Source organism: Centroberyx affinis, unplaced genomic scaffold (genome assembly GCF_046629955.1).
Source record: "Centroberyx affinis isolate AG114_WGS23_722 - 3 ecotype Tasmania unplaced genomic scaffold, CSIRO-AGI_Caff_v1 ptg004765l_1, whole genome shotgun sequence".
NCBI classification, from domain to species: Eukaryota; Metazoa; Chordata; class Actinopteri; order Beryciformes; family Berycidae; genus Centroberyx; species Centroberyx affinis.
In genome coordinates this window covers 35,001-50,954 of record NW_027282310.1, presented here as the reverse complement: position 1 = coordinate 50,954, position 15,954 = coordinate 35,001, and the positions used below count along the sequence as shown (strand labels likewise).

Here is a 15,954-nt window from a genome sequence, read left to right as displayed (position 1 = left end):
GTGATGACGTTTCTACCCACGGCGATTCATTTCTACCCACGGTGATAATGTTTTTACTCATGGTGATACAGTTCTACCCACAATGATTACGTTTTATGCACAATGATGTTTTTACCCATGGTGTTACATTTCTACCCACAATTATGATGTTTCTACCCTCGGTGATGACGTTTCTACCTGTGGTGCTGACGTTTCTACCTGTGGTGATGACGTTTCTACCTAAAGTGATGACGTGTTTACCCTCATGATGATGTTTCTACCTGTGGTGATAATATTTTTACCCTTGGTGATGACGTTTTTACCAGCATGACGTTTTAACCCACGGTGATGATGGTTTTACCCATGGTGACACATTTCTACCAACGAAGATGAAGTTTTTACCCTTGGTGATGATGTTTTTACACTCATGGTGACGTTTCTACCTGTAGTCATGATGTTTCTACCTGTGGTGATGACGTCTCTACCTGTGGTGATGACGTTTCTACCCTCATGATGACATTTCTACCTGTAGTCATGACGTCTCTACCTGTAGTCATGATGTTTCTACCCTCACGATGATGTTTCTACCTGTGATAATGATGTTTCTACCCTCACAATGATGTTTCTACCTGTAGTCATAACGTTTCTACCTGCAGTGATGACGTTTCTACCCTCACGATGACGTTTCTACCTGTAGTCATGATGTTTCTACCTGTAGTGATGACGTTTCTACCCTCACAATAACATTTCTACCTGTAGTCATGATGTTTCTACCTGTAGTGATGACGTTTGTACCTGTAGTCATGACATTTCTACCTGTAGTCAAGATGTTTCTACCCTCACGATGACATTTGTACTCATAGTCATGACGTTTCTATCTGTAGTCATGACGTTTCTACCTGTGGTGATGACGTTTCTACCTGTAGTCATGATGTTTCTCCCTGTAGTGATGACGTTTGTACCTGTAGTCATGACATTTCTATCTGTAGTCATGACGTTTCTACCTGTGGTGATGACGTTTCTACCTGTAGTCATGACATTTCTACCTGTAGTGATGACGTTTCTACCTGTGGTGATGACGTTTCTACCTGTAGTGATGACATTTCTACCCTTGTGATGACGTTTCCACCCTTATGATGATGTTTCTACCAGTAGTCATGACGTTTCTACCTGTAGTCATGATGTTTCTACCTGTAGTCATGACGTTTCTACCCTCAACCCTTCAGAGGTGGTCTGACAGATCCACATTCGGATTGGATCTGATGCTGTGCACATTTATACCTTGCATTAACATGCGTTTTACCTTATCCAGATAAGATAATCAGAGACATCTTGCATTTTAATACCAGGTGGAAAAGGGATTACAGAGAGAGAGACAGGGGAAGGGGAGGAAAAGTCTAGATATTCCCATAGAGGGATTTGAAGCCAGGCCATTCTAAGCTCAAAGCGAGGAGTCCCATTGCACCGCCCTCTAGGTGCTGTAAATCCCAATGCTGCCTCAATCAGTTGCACAATTTTCTGCCTTTGACAGGGAGGGACAGCTAGTTCACTGCTCATCTTGTGTTGCAATTGAAAATTGTTTCCCCAACCGCATTAGAATTAGTTTGGCGTATTCCCAGTAGTGTGTAAACAAGGCATAAATCTTAATCATAAGTGTGTTTGTCTGCTGACTAGATGGTGGGCAGGAATGTGACCTTAGCCTGGTTAGCATGCTAGCGGCAGCAGAGGACCCGTGACCAGGAAGCCTGACTGGCGTCTGTAGCCCCAGGGGAGAGCATCGCAGCTGGGGAGGAGCGCTACGCTAACAGCCTGCTTTCTGGTTAGAGAAAGAGGTGGAGGGTATCCAAGACGAAGACCAATGCAAGAAAAGAGGAGAGAAGGAAAGGAAAAGGACATGTAATCCTAGGCATATAGTTCAGCAAACTCATATTCTGTTAATGAATACAAGATTGACATCATTGCTGAATTTTATCACCACCGCTATCAAGGCAAAATTAATAAAACTTCCACGTATTTTAGAAAATATAACATATTTCTTCATTAAACTACATTGTCTAATAATAGATAGATAGATAGATAGATAGATAGATAGATAGATAGATAGATAGATAGATAGATAGATAGATAGATTAGTTAGTTAGTTAGTTAGTTAGTTAGTTAGTTAGTTAGATAGATTAGATAGTTAGTTAGGTAGTTAGGTAGTTAGTTAGATAGATTAGATAGATAATTAGTTAGGTAGTTAGTTAGTTAGTTAGTTAGTTAGTTAGCAAGTGTACTACACAAGAGATAGGCTCCTGTCCCATGCACCAATATGCCTTGAAAAACATTTTTGCTTGCTTACAGTCAGATTCTGATAGTGGCCTAATGGAAATGGCAAGGAGATGATGACAGACAGTTAGCTCTACTGGGCTAGTGCCCAGAACCATTAACTTCCACCCCCATCTTTATTGGACACCATCCTCAAGGATTTTATTATTTACTGTGACGGTTAAAGTGGAGAGAGACAGGAAAGGAGGGGAATGCTTTCACTGTATCTTAAAGATATTGGTTGGGACGCAAAATGGGTCGCAGGCCTTTATCTGGTGGCTCCCTACATGACAGCAGATGTTATTTTCATTTGCTAGTGTCCCAGGGAAAGTCTGCTGAGCCCTGGTCCCCGGGTGAGACTTAATTTCTCATTTGGGCACCTGACTGAAAACGTTTGGCAGCACTTAGGTTACAGTTCCCTTTTTCCACAATAACAACGTAATTAGACATCAATGTAATTAGGAAAAAAATGAGAAACCAGTCAGAATGAAGCTACTGCTAATAGTGATAAAGGCAGTGAGGAGTCTGCCTCTTTATTACAATGCTGCTTCCATATAATAATTCATAACTTATCGTTTTTTAGCTGCTGTGTACAATTTAGTTAGAAAAATGACAGATGTTTAGTGGTTACTGAAAGAGGGTAAAGAGAGATGACACAGCATAATATTGGCAGTTCATGTTTGGCAGACTGGAATGGCTTCATGTTTTTATGAATTTGAAGGGAATTATTCTTAAAGAGAAACCTCACCTTAGAACAGAATTCCCATGTTATAAATAATCATTGTTACTGCTACACAATAAATATGGTGAATGACAGTTAAATGAATGAATACTGAATCATATTGTGTGTATATATAAAGGTAGGTTAATAAAACTATATACCTATAATATATATTTTATAATGTATATATCTATATAAAACTATATGAAGTGTTTGTGTGTGCATGTTCATCTATAGAGCCTGTCAATGCCCATCTTGGCTGCCTATATAAGTCCATTACAGACATAAAGTGCACACTGCAGTACAGTGCAGCCACTTTGAAGTCCAGAACTGTCCAAGAACACAGTGTCCAAAAGGATGAAATACATGTGTGTGTGTGTGTGTGTGTGTGTGTGTGTGTGTGTGTGTGTGTGTGTGTGTGTGTGTGTGTGCGTGTGCGTGTGTGTACAGGCCTATATGGCCAAACAGCAATATACTGTAAAATGGATTATTGGGACCCTATATACCCGTCATCCTCCTTCTATGGACTGATTGGCTGGCTTGACCATCTCTGCTGCTCTTTTATTGGCCAGTTCAGTGTTCCGGATCTGTTCATTGGTTGCTGGAGCTACACACAGATAGAATCATCTTACCTGAGCATCATGCTAGTCCTGCTACTTCACAAATAAATTCTGTGGAAAAATATCGACATTACATCCTGACTAAAACCCTGATATTTTTCCACATAAAATGTGTAGTAGCAAGTACATCAGTGGTTCTTTTCCATGTCTATATGCTGCTATTGATTTTGATATTCCTCAACATTTTGTTTACTGAAAAACATTTAAGATATGCCTTACTATGCGGCTTAAATGCAGCATACTGGTGTTCGCTCTCGGCTCCTGCTCCATTGTCTGCTGTCTTACTTCACAGCGAAACACCTTACGCTTTGTGTGTAGAGAAATATTAGTAGCACTGGTTCAATAATTACAATGTGACACTTAATTAAACCCCTGTAGGAAAATTCTCGTTTTGCTTGGGAGGTCAGAGGTCAGGGTCAGCTACAGAACAGCTCCCCTGATGCTTGCCTACAAGGGGGTTGAACCCGGGCGCTCCAGTTAAATGGCGGTCTCTCTAATCACCACGCCCCCCCTGCTGCCCCCCCCGGCTCTGCCATCACGTTTGCCCTTGTGCACTCAGAGTCCTGAAAGCTTTGAACGCATCCAGCAAATGTTGTATGTTAAATATTGTGTAACATGGAGCTGGCACCCGCGAGAAAGCCTACACAGAAATCTCTATCTAGATGATACCATGACACCTACATGCTAGACATATGATACAAGGTAAATGCACAAAAGGACTGCTGAGGACTGGTAGTGAATTGACCTGTTTCAAGACCACAACCAATCTACTGAAAAATGCCGCCCTCGGATACTCTTGCAGTTATTTTGTGATAAAATGTTGTAATTTACCCACTTTCCCTCAACCGGCCTCATCTACTTCTACTTCTCTACAGTTATCTACATTTCCCAGAATGCCTTTCAACATCCCTAAGAGAAGGGAGTTCTCTGTGTACATGTAGGTGGAGAGAAGTAGTAAGTGTTCCTAGACAAGGTAAAGTGAGAGTGGACAGAGAACAATGTTGTGGTGTGCCGTCCCGGTTGTTCAAATTACCAAAAAGCCGCCGAAGAGGGCCTTGTATTTCACATGCTACCAACGGCAGATACGCAAAGATGCAAGCTGTGGCTGCATTGCATTCTGGTCTATTGAGGCTACTGTCGGTGGAGAAATTGGTCTCTCTGCCTCTTCTATGATGGATTTCTACCTGTATGATTGTTGAAGGTCGGTGCAAAATTGAGTGAGTCTAAGAAGAGCTTGATCTTTGATTCTGAGGAACTGACACCAAAACGTTTTTCTGCGATCAAACTCCATTGTATCTGCGCTGGAAATCTCTCAATGTCATGTTATGTTGTTTATATGTTACCACCAAAACAACAAAATGGACCCAGAAAGGCAAAGTACATTAAGGTATGTGTTAAACTGTTCATTGTCTATGTCAAGTCTTGCTACTTCTTTTTCATTGTTATTTAAGGATGTCTCTGTGTCCATTGTGCTCTTTATTCAGCCTGAACCTGCAAACAGGATTTACAGTAAAGTCAAGACATGGAGGATTGCTCAAAGCTTAAAGTCAAAGAGATGTGCAGCTGTCCACAGGAAGGCTAGTCCAAATTAACAATGGGAATATAACTCCCCGGAGGGCAAAATACTCACAAGTCTGTCTACACTTGGCCTACATAGCTGGCCGTGACAGAATTCCCCACACCAGCGTCTCCCCTGCACTAGTGCTGCAGGATCTTACTATCAGTTCCTCCTGGGGATCCAGAAACAGTGCCGCAGCAGTGCAGCAAGCATGCAAAAAGTCGGACTACTTCTATCTGTGGTGGCTACGGCACGCCTGTGCAGAAAGTAAGTGTGCTTCCTATTGAAGGACCTGTAACGACGCAGTGAAACCCTCCATCACCAGGAAGTCAAAGCCAGGTAAATGAAATGAGGTGAAAAAATACATAAGACCATGCAGCACACACACACACACACACACACACACACCTAGTACCATCTCTAAAAGCCCAAAGGTCTTTTCCTCATAGAGGGTTAATGGAAACAGATTGCAGGCTACATGAAAGGGGGAGTAACCTTATAAAAAGGGGTCAGAGGCATATAGGGGGACTTACGATGTGTGTGCCCTTGTCCTGCACACATGGGTGAGAGAGAGATAGATAGATAGACAGAGAGAGAGAGAGAGAGAGAGAGAGAGAGAGAGGAGCAGAGAAGGTGAAAGACAGAGATGGAGCGATACAGCGGTTCATGTGAAAGCAAGTGCAGAAAAGGGAGAGGAAAAGTAAAGGGATAGGTCTTGTTGACTGTGTGAATAGTCTGCCCAAACCGAGAAAGAAAGGTACAAAAATATTGATTTGAACACCTTTGACTTGTACCTCGCTACCTAAACACAAAGTCTGGCCTACAACATGTTCTTTGGAATCTCTAAAAGCTTTTTTGGGGGGTTGTTGAATTAACTTGAACAGCTCATCTTTCTTGGCCGTGACGCACAGGCAGAGATGGGTAACAGTATTCCTTATAGTCAAATAGTAACTGCAAATAATTCTTAGCATTTGTTTTAACCTGCTTGGGAAGCCAGAGGAGAGCAAATCCAGATAGTAACGGGTAAGTTGTCAATCGCAGAAAAGTAATCTAAATTTACAAGACTTTCCTGTGATTGTCTCCACTTCCTAATTGTTTTTTCTTAAGTGCCAAACCCCTGCAGCTGGTACCTAAGATGACTAAAATAAACCATAAAAAGTGTCATTTTCAAACACTGTTGGACCCAGATTTGGCCTTTAATGGCCTTTGCTGTGCGACAGGCTTAGACCTTTTAAATGCCAGCTGAGTACTGAGCAAACACACTGTGATCTGGGTCGGTCTGTGTTTAGGAAATGCAGACAACACCGTATCTGAAGCTACAGTGAATGGGCCCCATCTTTCTGCTGCCTCATGCCTTCACTCTCAGTGGATATCGAACAAGCTCACACACATCAAACTGGCCTTGGTGTAGTAACAGTAGCTTTAGGATTACAGCTATGGCAACAACATACTTGACAATAGTACAACTACCACCGCTTTTATTAGGAATTTCATGCCAGTCTGAATGTCAGGACCCTATCATACCCATGTCGTCCGATTTGTATGCTTCTTATTTTATTTATTTTTATTTAACCTTTACTGACCCAGGCAAGTCAATTAATAATAAATTCTCATTTGCAATAGCAGCCTGGCAAGAGGTAAAAAGCCTCTTGATGGGGAATTAGGGCAATGGAGAAAAAAAAAAAAAACAGGGAGACAAGATAAGCAGCCTGACACTTATTTGTTGGTATTCTGTGTGTTTCTATGCATGTGTGTGCATGTGTGTGTGCACGTGTGTGTGCAACGGCGTGCTCTGCAAACAGAATTTGAACTTGAACCTTTGGACAGGCCTCCTCTGCTATGCTATTGCACAAGCATAGTATACACTCAGGCTAGCATGCCAATTAGCCACAGTGTGGATACGCCTAGGAGGCCTGGTTTCTTCAAAAGCAGAACAAATATCTTCATCCACTGAATTACAATGGGGACAATGTTGTCTTTGTTGAAATAGGCTTTAGTGAATCCTGCTCTTCAAAATGTTTAGCTATTGGAGGAAACAGTATATTCAGTGGATTCATAAGAATGAAGGTGCTGGGGAGGTAAACTGCCCTTCAGCCCTCCATTTTTCTCCAATTTGTTGTTCTCTCTCCCATCATTTCCTCAAACCCCTCCTCCTCGGGTTACACTGACTACAGAGCACCCATAGGCCCTCACTCTACACCCATTGACTCACAATGCAACTAAGTTGATCTTTAGATGCTTGATGACAAAGCCAAGCACCGAAAACATCTAAATATTGGAGAAGGCACAGTATATTGCATCAGCAGGCCTCTATCAGTCCAAAATACACAACCAGTTCCTGTCAGTTAAATCAATCAAAGGCATCACTATCACCTATGTCAATCAGAAAATATAGTGCATTGATTGGCCTATGGAAAGAAGAATATGTATGAATAGACAGTAAAGGCCTATCAATAGAAAATACAATACACTAGACCTCTGTCCACCCAGTATTGGATAATGTAAAGTTATCAAAGGGGGGATTGATTTTCCTAACAAGAAGATGGCATTCTCTCCCATCTGGAAACGTTTAAATAGTGAAGATACATATCTAGCATATAGATAATCAATAATGCTTAACATGCAACATACATAGGACAGGCTACACCCTAATGAAAAATCACTTTAATGTTGCTATAGTGACCTACAGTGTGTATGCAGAGTTACTGTGCATCTCCTATGGTATCGCTATAATATTCCTATAATATTCCTATAGTAACTAGTGTTTTTGCGATGACATCTGTCCAGTCTCCTCCTGACACGGATCACAGGATGACTTAACACGGCCGTGGCTCACCTTTTAGCAGGGGCAGCGGGGTGAGCTCCACCTGGGAGCTCTGGTAGCGGAACTGGGACGAGCTGTGGGACCTCCTCTGCCGGGCTCTGCGCATCGACCTGCGGGGGAAGCCGTCCACCTTCTCCGCCGACGGCACCGAGAAGCCGGTGGTCGGCGACGACGGGCTGGACGGAGGCAGCTTGGTCGTCTCCATGATGGACGGTGATGCGGTGTATTGCGCGTGTGTGTGTTTGAGGTGTATGAGAGGATGGATGGATGGATGTATGGATGGAGAGGATGGAGAGGGGGGTGGAGGGGTGGGTGGCTTTTTTTGAATCACCGATGGATGATCAATTGATCAAAATGAACGGGGTGGAGGATGGAGGGAGGAGAGGGGAGAGAGATAAAGGAGGAGAGGAGGGGAGGGGGGAGAGGTGCAGAGACGGAGGGGAGGTTAGAGGAAGAGGAGGAGGAGGTGGAGGAGAGGTGAGGAGAGATTTGGAGGTAGGTATTTGCTGGATGTCCGGGTCCGTGTTGCGCGCCTCGCTGTCTGTATCAGGGCTGGATATGAAATGGCAGCAGCATCCCCCTTTTTTTCCCTTCTTCTCACGCACAGATGAAAAACCGCTTGTGTATCATCCCCGTAGAGGAGCGGGGCTGTAGGCTGCCAGATGATGCTCAGACAGGCGCGTCTGTCCTCCTCGACACACACACACACACACACACACACGCCTCTCTGCTGCTGTATTGGCGTCACACACCGACTAAGTCATCGGCCTAAATTTGGACATTTATTTATATATTTAACCACCGATGTATTGATCCCGTCCTTACGTAAAGAAGGCAAAATCACTGTAATCAAGCACCGATTCAAGCACCGATTCGCCTCCTTCTGCTCCCCCAAATAAAATAAAAAAACACAATTGGACTCCAGGCCAGTTTATAGCTTATAGACGGATTTCGTCCTCCTCATCGATCAGGCTCGTTATCAATGAATCAGTGATCGGTCCTGGCGGTGGATGACGGTGATGATATCATAAAATCATCAATCTGGGCCCACCTCGGCTGCCGCATCACTGTTGTCCTTCTCGCTCGTTTTAACGGATCCTCTCTTGACCGTTAAAACGACCCCTTTTATGTTTGTTTGTTTTTTTGACCGTTAATCGTTCTTCTTCTTCGGGGTTTTGCCCCCCTCCGGAGCTTGCTGCCGTCCTCCTACCGTATCAGGGCGGGGAAACGGTCCCTCACCGCGCCGACACGTGCAGCTCCTCCGCCAGGGGCCGATGCAACACCGAAATCCCGCTGCTCTCCGCTCGGTCTCTGCCTCCTCGGTTAAAAAACGGTAAGACAGAAACGGGGGTGAAGCCGCTCCCCGCTGCAGTGGCAGCTCGTGGTGAAGATCTACAGGCCCGTGTTATACAATAGCACCCCGTCTATGTGTGTTTGTCTGACGCGTTTTGCTCATGTCCCCCCTTCTCGGTTCCCGTTATCCAGTCGTCCTACAGCGCCTCAGCCAGCAGCGTCAAGCTACACGCAGTTAGCCAGAATGACACCGGAAGTAAGGCGCGCTGGCCTTCAAAATAAAAGTGCAAGTGTTGTGACAAAAAAAAGAAAAATTAAAGCTGCACTAGGCAGGATTTTTATGTAAAAAAATATGCCTACGCCCGTCTTACTGGCCTAAATGACATAGTGGACCTGCAACAGAGAAGAGCGCCCCACTGTATATTCACCTTGTTTGCCCAAATGGGTTTGTAGGCCTACACTTCTTCCCAGACAGGAAGTGACAAATCAAAACTTAAAGGACAATTCCAGCGTGATTTGAGGTTCTGCTAATTGTTTTACTTGTTCCATTCCTTTATTGTTAATTGTGACAGTTTTCACATGCATGCACCACAATTAAAGTTATTTTTAAATCAGTTTTGTCAAACCTCTTGGGTTCATTCACTCCCATTCAATTCCAAAAAGCACAGAAAACAACTCCAGAGACATCTAAGTCAGTCAGTAAAGGTAATCCATCACTGTGAACGAGAGGCTTCCAATTGTGTTCTGCAAAGTTGCATCAGAACATAATATCTGGCTATAAACTTTTACATTAATTTTACATTTTGAAAGAAGTTCTGTTTACCGTTTCATGTTAATGCGCTTGTTCGGGAACACTGCGAGAGCTGAGAGGAGACAGGAGGAGGCGTCTTAAATAGCTAATGTCTGTGGTTACATAAGGACCTGTCAATCAAATTGGTTTTGATTGACATGTTTTGATTGATCATTTTTGGCCATTTTTGTTTATTTTCCTTTCCTCTCCATTATAAAAACACCAAGCGCAGGACGGGGATCAGATTGGACACACTTAGGCTAAGGTTTGGCCAGTGCCACACCTTGCCATACCTAACTGACACCCATGTTTACATTAGTCAAAAAACGTTGCCAAGCACGTTAATCAATGAGGATTTTATTTTGAAAGTTGTGACCGGATGCCCTCTTGTCTTATTCTGGCTACCTTGACACTGGTGCCTCAGCCTAAAGGTGGTGCAAGGAGAGAGAGGAATGAGGCTCCTCACTGCGGATGACGCTATAGGATAGATTTATTTATTTATTTGCCTTTATTTATGTGGCCTGGCTTTTGCCTTTTAAACCCCTTTAATTTTAAACAGACGCATCGTTAGTTGTCGCGCGCCCAGCCGCTCTGCTCTCACTCCATTACCTTTCCCCAAACGACTGGCTGCGTTTCATCCCTTTATGAAATCCCATTATATTCGCTCCTGTTCTCCAGCAGTGTTTCTCTCTGCCTCTCCTCCCTCCCACTAAACCCCCCCCCCCCCTCCATTCCTCCCCTCTGCCCTCCCTCCCTCTCCCCCTTTTTCCTCCCTTCCTAGTTGACGTGAGTGAGTGTGTGTGTGTGTGTGTGTGTGTGTGTGTGTGTGTTATAGTTGGCCATGGCCCCTGGGATTTGGGGATCAAGTCCCATCCATTGTTCTTCTATCTTTTCACTAATCCACTTGTTCTCTCTCTTTCTCTCTCTCTCTCTCTCTCTTTCTCTCTCTCTCTCTCTCTCTCCCTCTCTCTCCCTCTCTCCGAAAAGCGCAATTATCCACGCGCTCTTTCATCTCCCTCTCAAAGTCACACCTTAGCTGGCAGTGAGCGGGTTGTGTTGTTGCGCTGTGTTCGTGCTGCCAACCCTGAACCCTCTTATTGTAATCTCATCGTAAACACACTCCGGGCTTATGATATAGGGGCGTGCGTAATACCACGCGCCTGCGCCCCTTCCTCTCCTCCTATATTCCTCCTCTTCTCTCCCTCCCCCTCCTCCTCCTCCGTGTTGTGTCGCAGGTGAGCTCAGCTGGTTGTCTTCTGGTAAAAACACCGTGGGGACCGGCAGTCCGGTAAATGGTTGGCCGATTGGCACGGGAGCGGTGCTGGTCTGCTGCTTATAGCTTCCATTAGTCCGTTAATAATAGTCTCTATTGTCTGTTAACACAGTCTACAGTCTGTTAACAACACTGTACTCTATCAAAATAGTCTACAGTCTAGTAGCCTAATTATAGTCTATATTCTAATAACAGCGGTCTATAATCTATTAACAATAGTCAATAGTCTATTAACAGCAGTCTATAGGTCTAATCTATTAACAACAGTCTATAATCTATTGACAGCAGTCTATAATCTATTAACAATACTCTATAGTCCATTTACAACAGTCTGTATTGTATTAAAAAATGTCTAGAGCGTAGTAGCTGTACACAGTCACATCACAGCTGGCACAGTCAATAACTTTGATATCAACAATATATGTATATATTTGGCACTACTGGAATAAAATACAATATAATTTATTTTTCCATTAACTTTTCTCATACAACCTGAATAACAGCATAAATACATCTGATGCATGACAAAATGCAAATAGTCATCTATCCATCTCCGTAACACACACACACACACACACACACACACAACCTTATCATAAGCTGCTATCAGGGGTTAATTTTCATATCGATACTATATATTATATTGTATATAAAAGAGAATTAGCAACATCTATAAGATTAAAATCATTACATAATTTCAACACAATCATAATGCATAAACACGGCAAGATTTCCTAAATTTACGAAGCACAAAGCCACTGTCCAATCCATATTTCCTAGATCAGTGGCTCCCAAAACTGGGGTTCAAGCAGACTCACGGGTCCTGTTACATCACTTTGATTTCATTCACTTTAAATTAGCACACTGAGGGAATGTGTGATAATTATAACCACTGTTTTATCATAGGTTTAACTCACTCTTATCTCTCCATCTTTAGTATTGACAATCATGCACTTCTTTAATGTGTTACATCTAAATCATATCTAACAACATACACTTTGGTTTCCTATGACAAAATGTTATCAAACAGCTCTACTGTCTGTGACGCTGTTTCGAGGTCTTTGACATGAAAAAGTTTGCGACCCATGTCCTAGATCATCATCATCATCATCAAATTTATCATCATCATCATCATCATCAATAACACAGTGCATCATTATTGTCATCAATGATACTGTCATCATCATCATCATCATCATAATCATCATCATCATCATGCTGCTTAGTGTCTTTTCTTCACAGATCATCTTTTGAACAGCAGCGTCTCCTGGATCGAGCAGAACTGCCGTCGGCCCATGTGTCCCGAAGCAGCTTTGTTTGTGAAATACACTTTAGATAAACTCTAGCTTGACTTGACAACTTAATTAGCACAAAAAAATATGCAATTTCATATATCCATCCATTTGTCAGGATTTGGTCATGTAGCAAGTGACAGTTGGGTTGTTTTGAAAACTGTCCATTGACTTCAAGTACCTGAAAACACATGTAACCCACTCTGCTAGCAAGGGCCTGGTAAAGGTGTGTTATATATACAGAGCATCTAACCATCTAACCATCTAACCATGTTGGGAGCCAGGCTGCAGCATGGGAATAAGTAGAGATAATGAATTGGAGAAAACAAATAAAATTGACACTCACTACATATCAGGAAGCAATTACATTTGTTTTTGATTTTAAAACAAGCAGCAAAAATTAAATAATTTTCAATAGCAGCATGCTATGTGAGAAACTGCCTCAGCAGAATAGCCTATGTTCCGGTTCACTTGTTCATACTAAGACTAGAGGCAGAAGTGGAGAATTCACATGACCACACTTCCTCTTAGGTCACAAGGAAGCTCCTCCTACCTAAAATTATAGTCAGAGTTGCTAATGGTGAGTCAATTTTACAGTTTCTCATCTATTGATTAAGGGTGCGATCACACCTGAAATTTATTTTCTTTGATCCGAACGACAGCGGAAAAGTTAACTTTCTTGCAATTTTGTATTTGGTTTGTTTAGGATCACACTGCCTCGTAAACTACGTGGAATCACAAGTAAAGAGTTTTGGCAACCTGTCATCCAGTGAGGTTAGAGGTATTGGCAGTGGGGAAGAGAGAGGTGGGCGTCAAAACAAATCTGATTCCTGTTCCTGTAACTTTAACTAAGCATGATAGGCTAGTCTGCACTCTTTGCCGTAATCTACCTTCTTTGGTGTTTGAACCAGTTGAGAACACATGAAGAAATAGCTGAATAAGAGCATCAGTAGCGATTGCGGTTTGCCCATGGTTCATTGAGTTATGCTAGGCTTTCCAAGAATGAGGAACTAACTGCTGGCAACATGTCAACATCTGTCTCCTTATACCCATAACCCCTTGTGGTTTGTGGTCGTTTCTTGTAGTAAGTTCGGATGTCGTTTTCATTCCATACGAACCACACCACAGTTCTTTTGAAGAGGACAGAGACTCGCATTTTCAGGCGTCTCAGTGTGGGTATTTGGTGCCACCTCTAAAAAAGGAGTAAAACACTCTGAGAGTTTAAACTGCACCAAACATGTTTGGTGCCCTTAGATTAGCGTTTGGCCACAGTGAATCTGGCCCTTCTTGCCCAGGTGGCATGTAGTGCTTCTGGTTACAAGTCCCACCGGCCTGCTGCACTGCCTAGTATCCAGTCATTGCACTCCAGGAATTCAAATAGGGAGAGGTCTCTTGAAGGATCAGCCAACGGCGGCAGGGAGGGCGGTTGTTGGCAGAGGGGTAACTGCTGAGGGCTGAGGCCAGGACCTGGACCAGCACCAGGGACAGGGCCGTACAAGTTGCTAGAGGTAGTTTGAGGGTCATCAAGGGGGCTGGGGACAGTGAGAAGGGCCAGCAGAGAAGAATCAGCAGTGTTTTGACTAAAACTAGACTTTAGGGCAAAGGCAGGGGCAGAGGAAAGATCTAGGTTCATCTGAGGGTAAACTGAGGTTGGTTGGAGAATAGGACCTTGATGGGACGAAGGTAAAAGAGTACAAGGTGGACTTGAAAGGTTCAGAGTACCACTGAACGGAACTGAATGAAGCTGTGGTGCGTTCAAAGGACAACCCTGTGCTACTATACTGGCATTTTCTGCCTCAGGGAGTGCCGGTGGAGACGAAGCATCTGGAAGACTGGAAGTGGGTACAGGGCCTTGATTCATTAACCAGGTATCCACCAGGTCAGAATGATGTCCAGGGGGCACAGCGTGGGAACAGGAGGGCAAGATAGCACTGTTTGTCTGGGAAAGAGGGGCAATGAGGCTGGTGTAGACTGGTGTAGGCTGGGAGGAGGTCAGAGGAGGAGGCCCTTCACCAAAGAGGGAATGAGGAGACGGAACTGTAGAGGAGGAGACGGAGGGGCGGGTGGACGGGCCAGAAGAGGCAAAGAGGTCAGCAGACGAGCAGGAAGATGGGTTTGAGGCGTTTGTTGTCGGGACAGGAGTCGAGGGTGACTGGTGAGTACAGTTAAGGGTGGAAAGACCCGGGTTGGAAGTCAAGAAGGTGGAGAGCGAGGGAGCCGGAAAACCGGTGTATGAGTTCCGGAGAGGGACAGGAGAAGGGTTGGAGCAGGTTTGATGGGCCGCAGCTGGCGAGGGGGAAGCTGGGAGGTGAGTGGGCGGGCTGGAACCGGAGGACCGCAGGAGGCAGAGGGGTTTGTGGCGCTCCAGGGCAGTCGCGTAGAGCAGGTGGTCTCTCTTCAACGCGGCGATCTCCTTCTCCAGGGCCGTGTTGGATCGCTCCAGACCCTGGAGCTCCTGGAGAGGAAAGAGGGAAGGGGAGATGAGGGGAAGGGGAGGAGAGAGAGAGAGATGAAGGTGAGGGGAGAAGAGCGGGACAGAAATGACAAATGGGTCATGTCAAGTCGAGTCAGGTTTATCTTTATTATCCCAGAGAGGGAGACTCTGCTGACATCGGCAGTAAAAGCACTAATTAAAGACATATATCAAGAGAAAAACAATAAACATAATCGCATCCCACCTCCATGATATCACACCAGGCGTGACTCGTACTGAACTAAAACGCTAAGCCCTGCATCTTGAGTCAGGCAATACTGATGACACACTTTGAAATCTCTTCTCTGGTGCCATTTCAGCTCTATTAGAAGTAACACGGAGATAGAGGGGAAGATAGGTGACAAAGTCAGAGCTGGAAGGAGAACTGAAATAGTACTGCAAGTTCCGCATGACAGGAATGGGTAGGTAGTGAGAGCAGTGTGGTTGTCCAATAATCGAGAACATGAAGGCAAGAGATATAGTTTGCTGCTGGTCAATGGAGACATGGGGTGTTTATTGTAAAAAATACAGAACTTCAGGGGTTTCAAATTTGGCAAGAAACACACAAAAAAAAGCCTGGGCCCGTTTAGAGCCTCTAGTGTCTTTGGTCCCTGCTTACCAATCAACCAACAAACTCACAGTTTTCTGTTTGGACTCCATTAAGTTTCACTACAGTCTAAAAGCCACGGATTTCAGTATTCAGTACCCATAGAGTCTTTTTGCTTTTTTCAAACTAGTGACTAGGTACTTCCTACTAGGGGACAAAGGTCATGAAGTCAGATTCAAAACAACAATTCATGTACTCATTCATGTGTCATCGTGTA

The 15,954-nt window shown here is 43.9% G+C and overlaps 2 protein-coding genes across 2 annotated transcripts in view; both read right to left on the bottom strand.

Annotated features, from left to right (window-relative positions):
* ppp2r5b (protein phosphatase 2, regulatory subunit B', beta) overlaps positions 1 to 8,214 on the bottom strand; it is a 37,783-nt gene extending 29,569 nt beyond the window's left edge. The window contains exon 1 of the mRNA XM_071545072.1: positions 8,022 to 8,214. Within this exon, the coding sequence (XP_071401173.1) occupies positions 8,022 to 8,214 (193 nt within the window). The remainder of the gene's footprint in view (positions 1 to 8,021) is intronic.
* A 3,639-nt stretch (positions 8,215 to 11,853) lies between these two features.
* batf2 (basic leucine zipper ATF-like transcription factor 2) overlaps positions 11,854 to 15,954 on the bottom strand; it is a 7,575-nt gene continuing 3,474 nt past the window's right edge. Inside the window, exon 3 of the mRNA XM_071545080.1 lies at positions 11,854 to 15,112. Within this exon, the coding sequence (XP_071401181.1) occupies positions 13,973 to 15,112 (1,140 nt within the window). The 3' untranslated portion in view covers positions 11,854 to 13,972. The remainder of the gene's footprint in view (positions 15,113 to 15,954) is intronic.